Source organism: Nothobranchius furzeri, chromosome 15 (genome assembly GCF_043380555.1).
Source record: "Nothobranchius furzeri strain GRZ-AD chromosome 15, NfurGRZ-RIMD1, whole genome shotgun sequence".
Taxonomy (NCBI): domain Eukaryota; kingdom Metazoa; phylum Chordata; class Actinopteri; order Cyprinodontiformes; family Nothobranchiidae; genus Nothobranchius; species Nothobranchius furzeri.
The window spans coordinates 24,337,849-24,354,888 of NC_091755.1; the positions used below are offsets into that span (position 1 = coordinate 24,337,849).

Sequence of the window (17,040 nt, forward strand, 5' to 3'; positions counted from 1 at the left end):
AATAAAACAGCTCTTCTTACTAATAGTCAAGTTATTTATGTGATTAGTAAATTTATTCCATTTAGGTAAATTCAAAACAATTTGTAATACTTTTCTGTGCTAAATAGATTTTTTGTAAAATGTTTTTATTTATTTTAAAATCAAGATGACTTCAATAAAAATACATTAGTTTTACTTTAAAATTCAAACATTTTGATTTGCAGTTTGGAAAGCAAATATAACTTCTCAAAGCTCTGACAAATGTTGATCTTTTGACTGCTGTGAGTTTATCCTGCCTTTTGTGTTTACATTAGGTTAACCCAGCAGGTTTTCTCTTGGTGTGCTATTTTTAAGCTATTTATATTTAAATTCAAGAGTCGCCTTTTGTTTATTGTATTGATGGGCATCATCTTATTTTGACTAAACCATCTGGTAAAATAAAACTGTTAGAAAGGTTCAAAGACTTTGGTTCAATTTCCTTCATATTTTTTTTTTTTTTTTGTGTTGCACCCTCCTTTACCTCCTAGAACAAACAATACGAGGGCTTGTCCGGGATTTGATCCTGGGACTTCTCGCAGGTCTCAAGACTGAAGGAAACTCTGCTGCTGCAAACTGGTGGATAGAGAGATATAAATATAAGAGGAGATTTAATAAAAAGCAGGGGAAAAAACAAATAAACTGTTGCTTTAAAAAGCATGAACCTAAAATGATTGCTTATCGTGACTTGATACCTACTTCAATCACACCCAAAAAACTAAAATAAAGATTTAAAAAAATACCTGTTATGGAAAAATTTATGTTTATTAATTCTTGATCATTGACTTAGTCAGCTGAATGTAAATGTATTGCTCTATGACTCTTTGATCATGCTCACTCATTCAGACACACCCACACAAGCCACACCCACACGCACACACACACACGCACACACTCACACACACACACACACACACACACACACACACACACACACACACACACACACACACACACACATTCTTGACTTCTCTCTCTCTCTCTCTCTCTCTCTCTCACACACACACACACACACACACACACACACACACACACACACACACACACACACACACACACACACACACACACACACTATCTCTCTATAAATAATCTCTGTGGCTGGATGTTCAGGGCATTTGCCTCCGGCATCTTGCCACAGTTTTAACTGTTTGACTTGTTGTTCATTGTCTCATTCTCTCTTCACTACAGGAAATGGGTTATTGATAAACATATTGATAAAATCAATGACAATACTCAAAGTAATAAATTGTACAACTTCCAACAATAAAAATGACCAATGGCATGAATTTTACTTTGAAGCAAAATGTAAAAAAGGTAATATAAAGAAAGGACAGTTTAATTCACAAATAACAATGACTTTTATTCATCACATAATCAGAGCACAATCACACTGGCAATGCAGCCAATAGAAAAGGCTCTTCATCAGAGGTGGAATTGGAACAGGAATTATAGCTATTTATCAAGCTAAGCATTTTCCTGAAATGTAATATTAGCTGCTTTATTATCACATTGAGCAATATGGTATACTGCAGAGGTGGGTGGTTGTCTTGCTGGAAGCAACTTTGGAGTTCAAAACATCTCATACAGAAAGTGGTTATAGTTTATTTCCCAGCATGCAACTGTCAATTTAGACTTGGAAAAGATCAGCACACAAAGGATATTTTGCTGCACACAATAAACATAATAAATGTATAGATATCTGCTTTCACATTATAATTTTTAAAACCCTAACAGACAGTTCTTGGTTTAATTAGACCTAATATCCTAATTTCAATTATCTTCGTCCCATCTCAAATCTTCCCTTTCTTTCAAAAATCCTAGAAAAAAATAATCTCTGTTCAACTCCATGCTCATCTCACCCTCAAGAGCCTCTATGAGCCCTTCCAGTCTGGTTTTCGCCCTGGCCATAGTACAGAAACTGCACTCATAAAAATCACTAACGACCTCCTCATTGCTGCCGATGCTGGACTGCTCTCCATCCTCATCCTCCTCAACTTGAGTTCGGCCTTCGATACCATCTCTCACACCATCCTCCTCCATAGATTGTCTTCCCTTGGCATTTCTCATACCCCGCTTGATTGGTTCCGTTCATATCTCTCTGGCTGTGCTCAGTTTATTCAACTCAAATCCTTCACTTCCCGTCACTTCCCTGTCACTACCGGTGCCCCCAAGGCTCTGTTCTTGGTCCACTCATTTTCATCACTTACCTTCTTCCCCTGGGAAATATTTTCCGTAAATTTGACATCCATTTTCATTGTTACGCGGATGACACCCAGCTCTATGTATCCTCCAGACCCTCCTCTTCACTCCCTCCTTCCTCCCTAACCAATTGTTTATCTGGAATCAAAGACTGGTTCACATCAAAATTTCTCAAACTTAACAGTGATAAAACAGAAATGTTACTTGTCGGCACTAAATCTTTACTATCCAAAATACACAGCTTTACACCTCCTGTCGACAACTCCTTAGTTTCCCCCTCCCCTCAGGTCAAGAGTCTGGGTGTCATCCTCGACTCCTCACTATCCTTCCAGTCCCACATAAACAATATTACCCGGTCTGCCCACTTCCATCTACGTAACATTAACTGCCTACACCCCTCCCTCACCACTCACTCAGTCACCATCCTTGTCCACAGCCTCATCACTTCCCATATTGACTACTGCAACGCTCTTCTCTTCGGTTTTCCTCACAAATCCCTCCATAAACTCCAACTTCTCCAGAACTCGGCAGCCCGCATCATTACCAGAACTCCCTCCTTCCACCACATCACCCCTGTTCTTCAGCAGCTCCACTGGCTCCCAGTCACTTCCAGAATCCAATTCAAAATTCTACTACATACATTCAAAGCCACCCATAACCTAGCTCCCCCGTACCTCTCAGACCTCCTTCATCCTTCAACCTCCACCCGTTCCCTCAGGTCCTCCTCCATCCACCTCTCTGTCCCACCTTTCCGTCTGGTCACTATGGGGAGCAGGGCCTTCTGTCGCTCTGCTCCCCAGCTCTGGAACTCACTCCCTCCTGACCTCCGTAACATTGACTCCATCACTCTCTTTAAAACCAGACTCAAAACCCACCTGTTCCGTCTAGCATTCCAATAATTACTCTCTTTGCTCCAATCTGTCTGTTTGTTTTATGCTGTTTTATCTTTTATTGTTGTGTATTTTATCTCTGTCTGTAAAGTGTCCTTGAGTGTTTAGAAAAGAGCTGTTGAAATAAAATGTGTTATTGTATTATTATTTTTAATAAATGGTATCAGGAATCTTCTTCAAATTTGGGTGGAAGCTTAATGTGGAGGTAACTTACAGGATGCTGATCACCATCTCAGTCACCTTCTGAGACGGGAGCCATCAGTCGCCCCAGCAGAGTGTCACCCGAATAAGGTGAACAGGTGACCAGAACATGTGGCTCAGCCTAAGGATCAGCTAGAGAATCTCTGGCATGTGGTGCCACAGTGGATGTACATCTCAGCTGACTTAAAAAAACACCTGTGGTACGCAGATGAGTGAATTGAATGAGGTGGAGCACAGCCCCCGAACCCAACTCACACGTCTCTCCATCCACATCCAAAGCAATGGCAGGAACTGACACCCCATCTTCATCTCGGTCCATCTTCTTTTTTGTTTGTGTGCTAATCCTACAAATTTGCCTTTTGTCCTTGATCTTTTCAATTTTAGATTAACGTGGGACATAATTTTACAAGCCCCACATTAATTATTGCAACAGATTAAGGAAATGGGATACACCTTGATGAAAAGGTAGCATGTCAGTAGATTGTCTAGCTGGCTCAGGGGCTTGACCAGAACATGCCCTCCACAAGACACAAGGGTTCGTGTGACTCTCGGACCTAGTTCCAGGGCCCTGTCATATGATCTGATACACAATTAAAACCCAAACATCCACAATTCAGGTGTTATTATGGAAACAATGTCAAGGAAAAGAGGTGAACAGAAGGCCAGCTGGCTCATTTGTCCCCATTGTCCACTACTTCTAAACCTGTATCTGGAACATCTGTTCTGCATGACGAAAGAAACGCTGCTGAAAAAACAAAAAATTAATTGAAACATTAAAGATTAGACAACTTTGATTTTAAATTCTGTAATTGCACTTTACTTCTTGAAATTTGGTCAACTCTTAAACATCTAAAAGACTGCCAAAAGTTAGAAATGCACATGTTAATATTATTGTTACAAGAAAAATAAATAAATATATTTAGCTTACCTTTATTCATCTCATTTGCAATGATTTTTCCTGATTTCCACAGAGGTCAACTTGTTGACTAAAGTTGGACACTTTGCATGAGCTGCATGCTTCAGGTCCAATGAGAGAAGATGCAGGTATGGATTTTTAATCAGTCCTGCATCTGTTCCAGTCCTCTTTGCAAATTCTTTGAACATTTTATGTTTTTATCTTTTTGCATGCCCCATTTTAACATCTGCTCCTTAACTTATCAATTGAATCTGCAAACCTTACATTTCCAGTGTAGGAATCAAAACTCATGTCTTGCGTGGTGGCGTGAAATTACTCAGGTCCACAAACTCAATAACAAGCAATCCCCACTAACAAACACATGCAGATTGCTTACCATCTTTAATGGCAATTTTTTTACTGAGCACATCTGAAATAATGGAATTTTATTTGTTGTGAATGACTTTTACCTACCACCAGTGATGGGAATAACGCCGTTTAAAATAACGGTGTTCTTTTTTTTGGGTAACGGAATAATCTAATTAATTATTTTTCCCACTGTTGCAACACCATACCGTTACTGGGGACGGATGGTTGTGCGTTACTATGTGCTTGTCGAACGTTGAGCAACAGTGTGAGGCTTTCTGACCGCCGCACTTCAGCTGCAGCCAGGGAGAGAGGTGTCGATAACGCACTTACAAACACGATGATGATTGGCCGGGTGGGCGGAGACCCTCACTGTCTCAGTCACTGCATGCTGTAGACACAACAGAGCAGTGATGGGAATAACGGTGTTTAAAATAACCGCGTTACTAAAAAAAATATTTTTTTCAGTAACGTGCAAACTAATTAATTACCGTCTTCTTTTAACAAAACGATTGTTTCTGTTACTGATAAGGAAATGAGTGCGTTAAGCTGCATGGTGTGTTGAAGCTGTCATCAGCTGATCAGGAGCTAAAGAGGCAGATGTTTTCATCCAAGCACATCACGGCCCGTGAAGAACGAGGAAGACGTGATGAATTGTCTACGGCTGCAGGTGTGGATCTGCAGCCGTGCCCTCAGCATGACAGTGGGACGTCCTGAGGGTCCGCTCACCTGTTCACCGCTCAGACGTCACGATCTTCTACCTTCCTAGATCATCCAGCTGTAACTTGTTTCTGATCATTCTTTAGTGCCGCTGTAACACTGATGCATCAGTCTCAAACGACATGGAGCTCAGGTGTTATTAGAACTACCTGTGTGTGTTTACCACCCAGCTTCAGCTCTTCTATGTTTGGGTCTGACCCAAGTTACTAAATGTAAGCCCTCCATCAGGCTTGTGCCTCTTCTAGCGTCATTTTAAAGGATTTTATTTATTTATTTAACCATTACTAGATTACCAGCAACAGAAATGCTACTAAAAACACACAATTATGTGAAGCTGGAAAAATTAGAATGCTGTGCAAAATTACATTCATTTCTGTATTTTAACTAGTCTGAGAGACTATTTAAAGGCTCGGGAACCTTTACATGTGTTTCTATTTGCAATTTTAAATTTCAGTTGATTGGGGTCTTGTTAAATATCACACAGTGACCTTTTAATAGTCTAGATAAGTGTAATGTTCCTGTTAGTAGTTCCTCCTGTTAAGTGCTTATTTATTTAAATTATGCAGGTTCATAAAAAACATTTGGACACACATTTTATTATGTTCCAGTCATTAGTCATTTATATTTCACTATTGTAGTAATTCATAGTAAATTGAGTAAGTTCAGTTAACCCATTTTTCTTGCATTCTTTAATGAAAAAAGTAACTAAGTAGTTATTTTTCTTGGTAATTAGTTACTTTTGTAATCTCGTAACTCAGTTAGTAACTGAGTTACTTTATTGATAAAGTAATTAGTAACTATAACTAATTACTTTTTAAAAGTAACTTTCCCAACACTGCCTACCACCACATAAAATTGTAAAATAGTTATTTTTGTTCTCGCTTGGTGGCCATCTTGAACACAGTCGAACCCCAAAGTCAGTGAGTGGTTAATCTAGAAGTTACTTTCTGGAAGTTTCTCAACAATTTTGTTTCACGAGATATTTTGAGATGGCATGCAAACACAGACAGACAGGCAAAAACATTATTGACTGCCTTTGGTGGCAAGTGATGGTAAGACACAATGATTGTGATACGGTCTTGGCCAAATACTGTATGTAAAGATAAATGACTTGTCTCCAACTACTTCCACTCTACAAAAGTGAATCTTTAGTATCCAGTTTACAAAGGCAGCCATGTTGAGTTTTTGAAACCAGAGTCTGGCCAGTTATGACGGGGGACTGGAAGGCCTGCCTACTAAACTTAATGACATATACAACTTTATGTATTCTATTTAACTAGTTTAACTTTGCAGTCACTTACCTTTGCACTAGTAAATGCTTTGGTTTAGGATTGGTCCCTGTAGTCCAAAAGTCACTGAGTGAATAATACTTGTAGATCATTTAATAATGGTCATTTAGTTGAGTATTTTAATATTTTCAACAGCTCTACATGATCTGGCACACTGCTGGTGCCTAGAGAAAGACATATTTATTTCTGATCACCTCATGAACATCATATCAGTCAAACAATCCACTGGTCTCAGAAAAGATCAATGTGAGTCAGGCAAGATGGTGAACCGTCTGTGACCCAGTTTGGTGTAATTATCTGATATCTTTGTTGCAAAACGGTGACCAATCATGAGAGATGTAGAGCAGAAGCAGTATACCAGGAATAGAGGTCAGGTCATGAAAACATTAAAATAATAGGAACAAAAGGATGCATAGAAAGTGAGTGCATATGTCATGGTTCGGTGTTTTGGCCCAGGAACAAGGGAAGGAGTAAACGGAGGTAGGCAGGTGAACCTAAAATTTTTTTAAATAAAAAACAGGAACCAAAGTGATGAACAAGTACTTCTTGAGAAGGAACCAGCATAACCCTAACCCTAAAACAACAGGGTGCTGCATTAGCAGCTAAACAACAGGAGGAACTGACAGATAGAAGTAGAGCGCAGCAATTTAAATAAATGTGACAACAAAGTAATAGTAACAAACCTGTAGATCTCTTTTGTGAGGCAACAGTGCAACCAACTGAAACCATTATGATAGACTGGCCAGTCATGCCAATGCTTCCTTATGGGAAGCAAATAGCCTGGTAGCTCTCCCATTCACATAACCCCACCCCCTGAGACTTCTAACCAAGCCAGTTAGTGCTGAGCAGTGTATGTCACACACCGCAATGCTCAGTTTCTCATAAACAATAAAGCGGAGTTCAAGGCAGCTCTTTTCTCTCTTCTAAATGTCTTGGACAACAATAATAATCACCAAAAGTCTTTTTTTCGAAAGAAAGATGTTGGCGCCATCACCAGATGCCATTTTTGACTACAGCTAAAAAACGGCAGCGTCATGCGATACAATCGTCATTTCCGTCTTTTTTCTGATTGATTATTTTTGAGCTGGCTAGTCCCACCCCTCATGGTGCTCTCTGCCTCTGAGTATCCAGACTCATCCTCTGTGTGGAATAGACAGAGGATGAATCTGGCAGGTCAGGCTACCATTATGCAGCCCTATTCTGCAGAATGCATGAGCTATAAGTGGATGGCTGCTTATACTGAGCCTGGATCCTCTGGAGGTTTCTACCTGTTGAAAGGGAGTTTTCCTCTCCACTGTTGCTACATGCTTGCTTAATATCAGTGTAAATACACTGACACTAGTCAGTGAGTGCAATCTGCTGGGTTCCTTATATAGGAAACTTGGCTTAATGAACTGAACTGTACTGAAATGTTTACTTTGTGAAGTGCCTTGAGATGGCTCTTCTTGTGATTTGGTACTATACAAATAAAATGAATTGAAATGAAAATCATAAATTACAGGAGAAAATGGAAATATACTGCATTTTGCTACAGACCAAACCTTTTAGGTTAACTAGCAACCATTGATTGTCTCTGAGTGTGGTGTTTCCACCTCTCACCTGGTGAACAAGGGGGAGGGGGTAAAGGTCTGAGGACAATGGACTTCTTCCTGGGAACAGATGGGAATTATGAGAGCATTAAAGGCTTAAATAAGGAGGCTGCAGCCTTTTACCCAGGGGGGACACAACCATGTGAGTAGTGACCCAGCACCAGACCAATCAAAAATAATTACCATTCACCAGTGGCAGCTCCAGAATTTTTTTTTCTGCAGGTGCTATGAAGGAAGTGGTCATGCGTACATATTGTTCTCTAAAACATCTTCAACACTAGCAGATACACGTGTTTACAAAACCTCAACAACACCTGAAACAATCATTAATTTAAATCATAAACATATGAACAATCACTGACTTTTCCATGAAATCAAAAATACATACAGCCACACAGAAAACCATCTATAGTGTTGCAAGGTTAGCTAACGTTAGTGTTAGCATTTCCAGCGCCAACACCCTTGACTGCTGCGGCGGTTGAGGGTTGACTCTATTCATCCAGATCCGTAGGTTTTTGTGGGTCTGAGATCACTTCCAAAGATTCATTCGTTACTGACTGAACCTGTGGAAATTTGGGCAAAAAAAACGATCCATTTTACCACTAGCTCTACCTTTCACTCGTTCGCAGGTGGAAAATGAGGTCAAAGGTCAACATCAATTTCCTGTTTTGGTTTAAGTTTTTTACTATCTACTGTATATGATAATTTACTGATTATTTTTGTTTTGTATGTTAAGTATTATCACATCCACACGTTAACTAAAAATTAAATTGTAAAAAAACCAAAAATCTAATATTTACTTGGGGGTGCTACGGGGGTGCAATGACTAATCCAGGGGTAGCTATAGCGGCCCCTAGTGCCCCCCCCCCCCCCAGCGCCACCACAACCATTCACTGAGATAAGCAATTTTTATTTAAACATTGTAATGTTCTGTAGTGATTATTGACAAATACCGATGCTGACCTTGCATTAAGGATGATCAACAAATCCTTTTATGACCAAGCAGCACAAGGAATCTCTTTTAAAACTGTAACTTGTATTTGTTATAGCATCTTCAAGGGATCTACAACCCCCCAAGGTGCTTTACAACACATTTGGGGTAACATTCACATTTTTATCTCAATGAGAAACGCAATTTTTTTAAATTTTGTGCTACATCAATTAGGCATTAAAGATTAAGTTATCCCTAATGCTTCATAGGCAGCAGATTTTCCTTTAAGTGATTTCCAGTAATAAGCACAAGGTCTTAGCTGTACAACTGAACACTGCCCTGGAGACAGGACACCACAGCCCAAAAATGTTCACGTGTACCTTTCACTTTATTCTGCCATCAAGTATGCAGTCTTTATGGGGGAAAAAGACAAGGAAACAAGAAAATCAATTTATCTATTCAGGCTGGAAACACCAAAAAGGGTATAGTGTTAAAAAATGACCTACAGTCATGGTCAAAAGAAAAGAGACAAAGACGATTATCAATGGCACAAAGCTAGTTGCCTCAGGATTGTTTTAAAAAATCTTTTTGTTACATTTTTTTATTTGAGTTATTCTTAAAATCTTTGTCCATGCATGTAATGTTAAACAGATTAAGAAGATCAGACACTTGTAAATACAAGAGGCAGAGATATAATCTTTGTCAGATTCTCTAAAAACGTGTGATTGCTCCTAACCGAACACACTTCTGTTTGTTTTCTGGCCGCCTCTTAGAGATCAGTGTCACACCTGCTCTTCTTTTCGCGTCAAAACATTGAGCCTACATTCGTCAGTGTGACCTGTAAACCCCCTTTCCCCCCATACACACAATGTAGCAAGAAGTTCAGTGGGACACTGCAGGGAGAGTAGGGTTTCCATAAAGGAGGATGATCTTTCTCGATATTTTCAAATTTCCTCCGAGGAGAGGAACTGAGTAGAGGTGGACCCACAGAGAAGAAGCCACTGCTACAAGGCGTGGCGTATCGTCTTGTCTGTGAAGAACTTTAAGATCAAACAAACTCCGGGAATCATTTTCTTCTCCAGTTTTCTTCTCTGAATGTGTTTTGGCATCAGGTGAGATCACAGTAAACCTGGAAGGTTAGTATGAATTTTATTTTAATTTCAGAATACATTTCTCACTGTTTGCCCTTCTGTTTGTTTGTTCGTGTGTGTGTGTGTGTGTGTGTGTGTGTGTGTGTGTGTGTGTGTGTGCACCTGTAGCATGCTGCTGCTTGTGTTGAAATGCACTTTGCTGTGTGTGCTGATGGCTGGGACAGCATGCTCCTGCATGCTGAAGAATCACACCATATGGATCGAGACACAAAACTGCACCCAGTGTGTGGCTGTCAACACAACCATCTGCAGTGGCTACTGCTACACAAGGGTGATGCCTTAGCAGAAACTCATCATCTCTAAGAGATTAGCTATAGTTTTATCACGAGTGCTAATAAAACAACAAAAAAGATCAAACACTGAGACACAAAATTAGGAGATTTGGCATTAAACATTTTATTGAACTGCTGCACTCACAGTCCTGCTTCCTGTGCTCCAGGACACCAATCTGAAGGGCCGCTTTGGAAGGGCTTTACTGATCCAGCGTAGCTGTGCGCCTCTCTCCCTGGTGTACCAAACTGCCTTCCTTCCTGGCTGCCCTCGGGATGTCAACCCACATATATACTACCCCGCGGCCCGCTGCTGCAGCTGCAGACGCTGCGACACGCGCACACACCACTGTGTCCACCCTAGACCATTCTCCTATGATCAGTGCACTATCACACTTGGCGGTGAGGAGAAGCAGAGCCGGAATTGCTTTGGAAACATAACACAATGCTAATAAATACACCGCATATGAAATGACAGAAATAAACCAGATGGGCAAGTTGTATTTCTGCTAGATGTTGTTGTTGTTGTTGCACATTTCTGCTCATGATTTTCTACTTTGTTTTCTGTAACCTGGTAGACAATAAAACACTGTTCCAAACATTGTTTTACATCTGTGAACTATGGAGATGATTTTGTGATCAGAGCAGATTTAGGTTTCTGTGTGATTTCCTGCAAATTCCACTTGCACAGACACTCTCATCCTGCACAGAGATCAGTTTACAAAAAGGGAGCAGCAACCACTGATCAGCTAGCCTGGCAAGCCAGACTAAATAAATGTATTATTTAGTCTGGCCACGCTCCATTGACGGCTCTCGGTTGTGGGGAGGGTTCTACCGTTGTCTTTCAAATGATCTCCGCATTCCACTGGACAATGAATGTGACATACTCTTGTTTCACTCTGTTGCATCATCCCACCCACCAGGCATATAGAGTGCCCTGATTGGCCCACAAAGCAGATAAAGCTCTGTGATTTGTTCACTAAGCAGATAGAGCACTAAGATTGGCCCACCATTATGGACCAATCACAGCTCTTTATGTGTTTGAAACCCCTCTAGAGAGCTGTGATTGGCTAGCCAGAGTCCTGGTAGGAGCTGCTGAGGTTCCAATGGAGCATGCCTAGACCATTCTTTGCAAAGCAAGAATTTGGTCTAGTTCACTAGGCTACTGATCAGCCATAACATTACGACCATTTTTGCTTCAACCAGTCAGGGGGAAACAACTTCTGAGTGTGTCTCAGATTTATGACATGAAAAAAACTCTTTGGGCTCTACAGGTTTTTAGCATCTCAAGGTATTATTTATTATTTTATTTTGACTCTGATGTTGTTTTTACAGGGCCCTTTGCTGCCCTGCAGGGGAAGCTCCTGATAAACTGTTAAGAAAGGTGTGAAAAAACTGCTTGACTGTCTACAGAAAGATGTGAAAAACGCAGGTATCTATTGCCTGATCTTAAGCAGCTCAGAAGAGAGAAAACAAAAAGCTGAAGCTTTTTATTCCACCGTGCTGCCACACCTCAAGTGCATTCTCATGTTTGTTTCACCCCGTGAACTGAAGAAGCTGAATGAATTCCTCCGCATTTGGCAGGTGAATCCTCTAAATGTATTATGGTGTGGTTATGTCTGGCTCTGGCTCTATTTCTTCACCGATGGGAATGTGGGTGGAGAGAGATGCCAGATTTATCTTTGGGTCTGTAGGGCTGGGTCTCCCTCGCTCTCTCTCTATAAATATAACCCCAGTTGTCCTTCTGCTCTTGCCTTGCTCTATGTCTCATGGGGACTCTTTGCCTGCTCTCCCTCAGTGGCCAATTTTACTTTACTTACCAGCTTTTCCACTCAACAACAACAACAACCAAGAAAATGGCCCAGCAACAGCAGATTAGGTATGAATCTGTCTGGCATGATGGGGATAAGCTTGAGCATGAATCAAGATAACTCATTTTATAATCAGTAGAGAGAATGGTTCTTAACTTCTGTGTGTGTGTTTAACTCCCTCTGCCACAAGTTATTTTGGATGATCCTTTTTCCAGAGGCAAGGCCATGTTTAACCCTTGACTGCAAAGACAAATCGATTTATTTTGGAAATTCTGAGAGAAAAGTTACAAATCTTGATCTGTGACTTGTCCCCCTGCAGCTTACCTGCCAAACTAATCAATGGAGGGATTGCAGGCATGGTAGGAGTCACTTGTGTGTTCCCAATCGACCTGGCTAAGACCCGTCTACAGAACCAGCGCAGTGGCGAGCAGCTGTACAGAAATATGTAGGAACCACACCTCTCGTAAACACACACTCCTTTATTCTCTTGTCCCACAAATTTAATCAGAACCTAACTGGACACAGATCTGTCAAAACTCACCAAGTGTTTGATCCTGTTTTCCTTTCAGGATGGATTGCCTTATTAAAACTGTGAAATCTGAAGGCTACTTTGGCATGTACAGAGGTGAGACTCAACAGCCTATCGATTCTGTGTTTTATTGGCTTTTGGTGAAATCTGAGCAGTGGACACAACCAAATTTAGACCAAAATAATTGGCATGTTTTTGGCTTTTACTTCGAACAGAACATATTATTTCTTGCAATGCAAAGCCTTTAATGCCTTAAAGATTTATCTTAATGTCAATTTAATACAACATTTGGCTGCTCTTGTAGGCGCTGCAGTAAATCTGACCTTAGTAACCCCGGAGAAGGCCATAAAACTAGCTGCTAATGACTTCTTCCGTCACCAACTGAGCAAAGACGTGTGAGTTGCATTCAATGAAAACAAAAAAAACAATTGATATTAACATTGTTTTCATTCTTGAGTTGTTTTAATCCAGCATGTGTTTTCAGTGGCAGTCTCACGGTTTTCAAGGAGATGTTGGCGGGATGCTGTGCAGGAATGTGCCAAGTCATCATCACCACACCGATGGAGATGCTTAAGATTCAGCTGCAAGACGCAGGCAGGCTAGGTACAGTGAAACCATCACTAAATATTTTCTTTTTAATCAGTGAGGTTTCAGAAATGTCTTAGTTTTCAGCGTTTTTCACCAAAATAGATTGTTTTGCATTTTTTTAGTTGCTCAGCAGAGAGTTGTACCCAGTGTGGCAACAACACTGAAGATGGGAGGAACAAGTGCTGTCCTCAGCCGCTCCTATAACACGGTCCCTGCACCTCAGGTCATGCAAATTTCTGCCATCCAGATCACCAAAGATCTTCTGAGGACCAAAGGAGTTGCAGGATTGTACAGGGGACTTGGGGCCACCTTGATGAGGTGACAATGCTAAACATGTATAGGCCCTACTTTTTAAGTCTTGTTGGACAGTTTTTAATTTTTTCTCCATTTATTTTACTTCAGGGACATCCCATTCTCTGTTGTATACTTCCCTCTTTTTGCACATGTTCACCAGCTTGGTCAGCACTCATCAGAAGATCCATCTGTGCCTTTTTATTGGTCCTTCATGTCTGGCTGCTTGGCTGGATCAGTCGCTGCTGTGTCTGTCAATCCTTGTGATGGTGAGTTGATGAGTGCATGCAAACCTGAGAACTTGTGACCAAAACACTGGTTAGATTATTTTACTAAAGCATCAAGACGCTGTTGATTTTTCCAGTGGTCAAGACAAGACTGCAGTCACTGAAGAAAGGAGCCAATGAGGAGACCTACAATGGAGTTATGGACTGTGTCAGGTACTTATTTATCTAATTCTCTGCATAAGATCACACATTGTTCCCTCATCTAACAGGTATAACAATCTAATCATGTCCTTTCCTTTTCCATTGCAGGAAAATCCTGAGGAAAGAGGGTCCCAAGGCTTTCCTTAAGGGAGCTAGTTGCCGAGCTTTGGTCATCGCCCCACTTTTCGGCATCGCACAGGTTGTGTACTGTGTGGGAGTTGGAGAGTTCCTGCTTGGTTACACACCCTACGAAATCTACTCTGCATAAATAATCTGATTTCAGACCTTAGTGCAGAATAATTAAAATGCAGCAGCTATGTTTTGGGATTGTAAATCCAGTTTTTATTTATTTTTTTACAACTGCATACCCTCTTTATTGTAAGAGGTTTGAAGATAAATGCTAAAGGGACCAGGAAGAGGCTATTTTGTTTCAGAATGGCTTTCAATCATGCCTTTAGCTTGACTGTTTTTTTATTAAAAAGACTACAGTTGACACTTTCTTGTCTACGAGCTTCAGTGGAGCTTATTGTGAGGAAGAAAAGTTGATTCCCTCACTGAGGGATTTGATCACCAGTTTGCTCTAGAATAAACCACACATTGTCCTCTGTTTTTAGAGATCTAAATATATCCCCTCGTAACTTAAACCTGACCATCCCATCAGCTGATTCCCCCTAACAACCACTAGGCAACAGGACAGTGTTGTAAAAGTGAACCAGATAGCATAGCATAAGACTCTACTTGAAACATTTTTATTTCACATTTTTGAAAATGTGAAGCTGGGGTGTGGAGCATTGCTCTCACCCATGTATATATTGTATATTTATATTAAAACAGAGAACATGTTTCAAATAATTCTCACCACAAGATGATTATTTTATTAAATCTTCTACGACATGATTACGTAAGTAAGGATTTCAATGACCTGGGAAAATGACAGTTGAAGGTTCATATCTTTGAAAAAACATGAGAAAAACTGATTGTTTTGAGGTCAAATGATTAAAATAGAAAAACATTTAAACTGTTTAGTTGGTATGTTATTTTTATGATTTTAGTGATCACACAAGCTGATTTCTGTAGATTTTGTTTAAGGGAGACGTGTTACTGCATTTACTAAGTCCACATTTATTTATTCTATAAGAGCAGGGCAGCCTTCTGCAATTGTTTCTGTTGAACAGCCTTTTCATGTTGGATTCTGGAAAAGTCAAATAAAAATGCACAAGACTTTATCAGTGAGTTTATCTTTTTAACTCTTTGGACCAAGTCTTGTTGTAAAATGTAAATAAACAGATATGTAAAATGATGATACAGATCTAAGCGCATGCCGTTGTTGTTTTAGTCTAATTTCCAAATGTAAAAATGTAAATAAATAATCAAATGTGAAACAAATGATTATGTATCTATTTTTATGCATGCAGTTTTTTTTTATAGTGGATATGAGGTTTGTGTAAATTTGTGATGCAAGTTTGAACAGTGTTGCACTAATCTACTCATGCACTGAGGACCCGGTTTAGTTTATTTTCTGGCAGTAAAAATGCTTGCATTGCAGTGTTGGGGTAACTTTAGCTCGGTTGGTACTGGAACCTCTGCTGCATCGCACACATAACTATCCCCTCAACTAAAAACTCAGCTGTTTTTCGAGCAAGAGCAGAAAGGTGAACCTCTGACATAAACCCCCGGAGACTAAACTAGTAACCTCCTTCATTTCTGAAGATATCACCAGCTTCCTTTTGGATCTTTGGTTCCCTCTAAAATTGTAGTGTATGTAGCTTGAACATGTAAAGCACTACATGGTGAAGCACCAGCATGCCTGTCAGAACTGCTTACAGTTCCCACGCGCTCACTGAGGTTAGCTGATCTCCTCCTGCTCTGTATTTCACAGATGTGCTATAAATCAAAGGGTGAGCGAGTATTTGTCCATGGTGCCCCCCAGCTGTGGAATGCATTGCCCATTACTGTAAGGCAGGCTCCCTCTTTGGCAGTTTTTATATATCGCTTGAAAATCCACTTTTATGGATTGGTTTTTAGTTTGTAACTCGTGGGGTAGTTTCTCTGTTTTATTATCTTAACTGTGCTTTTAGTGTTTTAATCTCTTATTCTGTTTGAAATTGTGATCTTGTCTGTGCTTTTTTAAATCCTTATTTTAGTGTTTTTAGTTGCTGTATTTGCCTGTGAAGCACTTTGGTCAGATCTCATGCAGTGCATAAAATTATGCTATACAAATAAAATGGTATGGTAAAAGCTACTTAAAATAGTTAAATTATGTTTAGTTGTGTTACCATACTAAATTGGAAAGCTGTTTGGTGAGTTACCCCCCAGAAAGAATTAGAAGACAGTCTGCACCAAACAAGCTGGATGAAAATCTCACTGCTTTCCAACCTGAATTAGTGAATAAAGCAGCACCACCACTACAACAGTCCTCTACAGGGCAATGCCTTCCCAATTCCTACTAACTTTCAATTTGAAATAAAAAATCTCTTCAATTCAAAACACACACAGATACTGATTTTAACATTAATAGCAGAAAGAGGATAACATTTCACTCATAAAAATACATTTTTTATATTCACGTTTGTGTGTATTTGTGTGTGTGTTGGTGTGCACTAGCTGTGCACGCACGTGTGATGTGCGTATGAGTGAGTGTGCATGCTCGTGTGTGTGTGTACATGCATGTGTGTATGCGTGCGTGTGTGTACGCTTGTGAATGTGTGTGTGCATATGCATGTGTGCATATGGATGTGTTTCAACATGTATAAACCACTGTGACATATTTGTTAAGCATTAATATGAATATGATTATTTACCAAATGTATTCAAAAAGAAAAAAAGGCTTTTATTAACCTTTAATTTTCTGCATTAAACGTCCTTATAGTAGAAA

The 17,040-nt window shown here is 40.0% G+C and overlaps 2 protein-coding genes across 2 annotated transcripts; both read left to right on the forward strand.

Moving 5' to 3' along the window:
• The first annotated feature begins 10,279 nt into the window (after positions 1 to 10,279).
• On the forward strand, positions 10,280 to 11,100 carry LOC129164764 (thyrotropin subunit beta). Its single transcript, XM_054745971.2, has 2 exons — positions 10,280 to 10,520; positions 10,689 to 11,100. Exons 1-2 carry the CDS (start codon positions 10,359 to 10,361, stop codon positions 10,968 to 10,970), a joined length of 444 nt encoding a protein of 147 aa, XP_054601946.1. The 5' UTR covers positions 10,280 to 10,358; the 3' UTR covers positions 10,971 to 11,100.
• A 1,145-nt stretch (positions 11,101 to 12,245) lies between these two features.
• Positions 12,246 to 14,663, forward strand: LOC107390966 (mitochondrial glutamate carrier 1). Its single transcript, XM_015967989.3, has 9 exons — positions 12,246 to 12,397; positions 12,649 to 12,774; positions 12,899 to 12,954; positions 13,163 to 13,253; positions 13,343 to 13,461; positions 13,569 to 13,764; positions 13,849 to 14,006; positions 14,102 to 14,177; positions 14,274 to 14,663. The coding sequence occupies exons 1-9, from the start codon at positions 12,288 to 12,290 to the stop codon at positions 14,431 to 14,433; spliced, it is 1,092 nt and encodes a 363-aa protein (XP_015823475.3). The 5' UTR covers positions 12,246 to 12,287; the 3' UTR covers positions 14,434 to 14,663.
• The last annotated feature ends 2,377 nt before the right edge of the window (positions 14,664 to 17,040 follow it).

What these genes read in the sequence shown, in the direction of transcription:
- LOC129164764 (XM_054745971.2), top strand. Translation starts at nt 10,359, where the DNA reads ATGCTGCTGCTTGTGTTGAAATGCACTTTGCTGTGTGTGCTGATGGCT. An exon ending in GTGGCTACTGCTACACAAGG is followed by an intron (nt 10,521 to 10,688) that starts GTGATGCCTTAG and finishes CCTGTGCTCCAG; the next exon opens with GACACCAATCTGAAGGGCCG.
- LOC107390966 (XM_015967989.3), top strand. Translation starts at nt 12,288, where the DNA reads ATGGGGACTCTTTGCCTGCTCTCCCTCAGTGGCCAATTTTACTTTACT. An exon ending in GAGCAGCTGTACAGAAATAT is followed by an intron (nt 12,775 to 12,898) that starts GTAGGAACCACA and finishes TTTTCCTTTCAG; the next exon opens with GATGGATTGCCTTATTAAAA. An exon ending in GCAAGACGCAGGCAGGCTAG is followed by an intron (nt 13,462 to 13,568) that starts GTACAGTGAAAC and finishes GCATTTTTTTAG; the next exon opens with TTGCTCAGCAGAGAGTTGTA.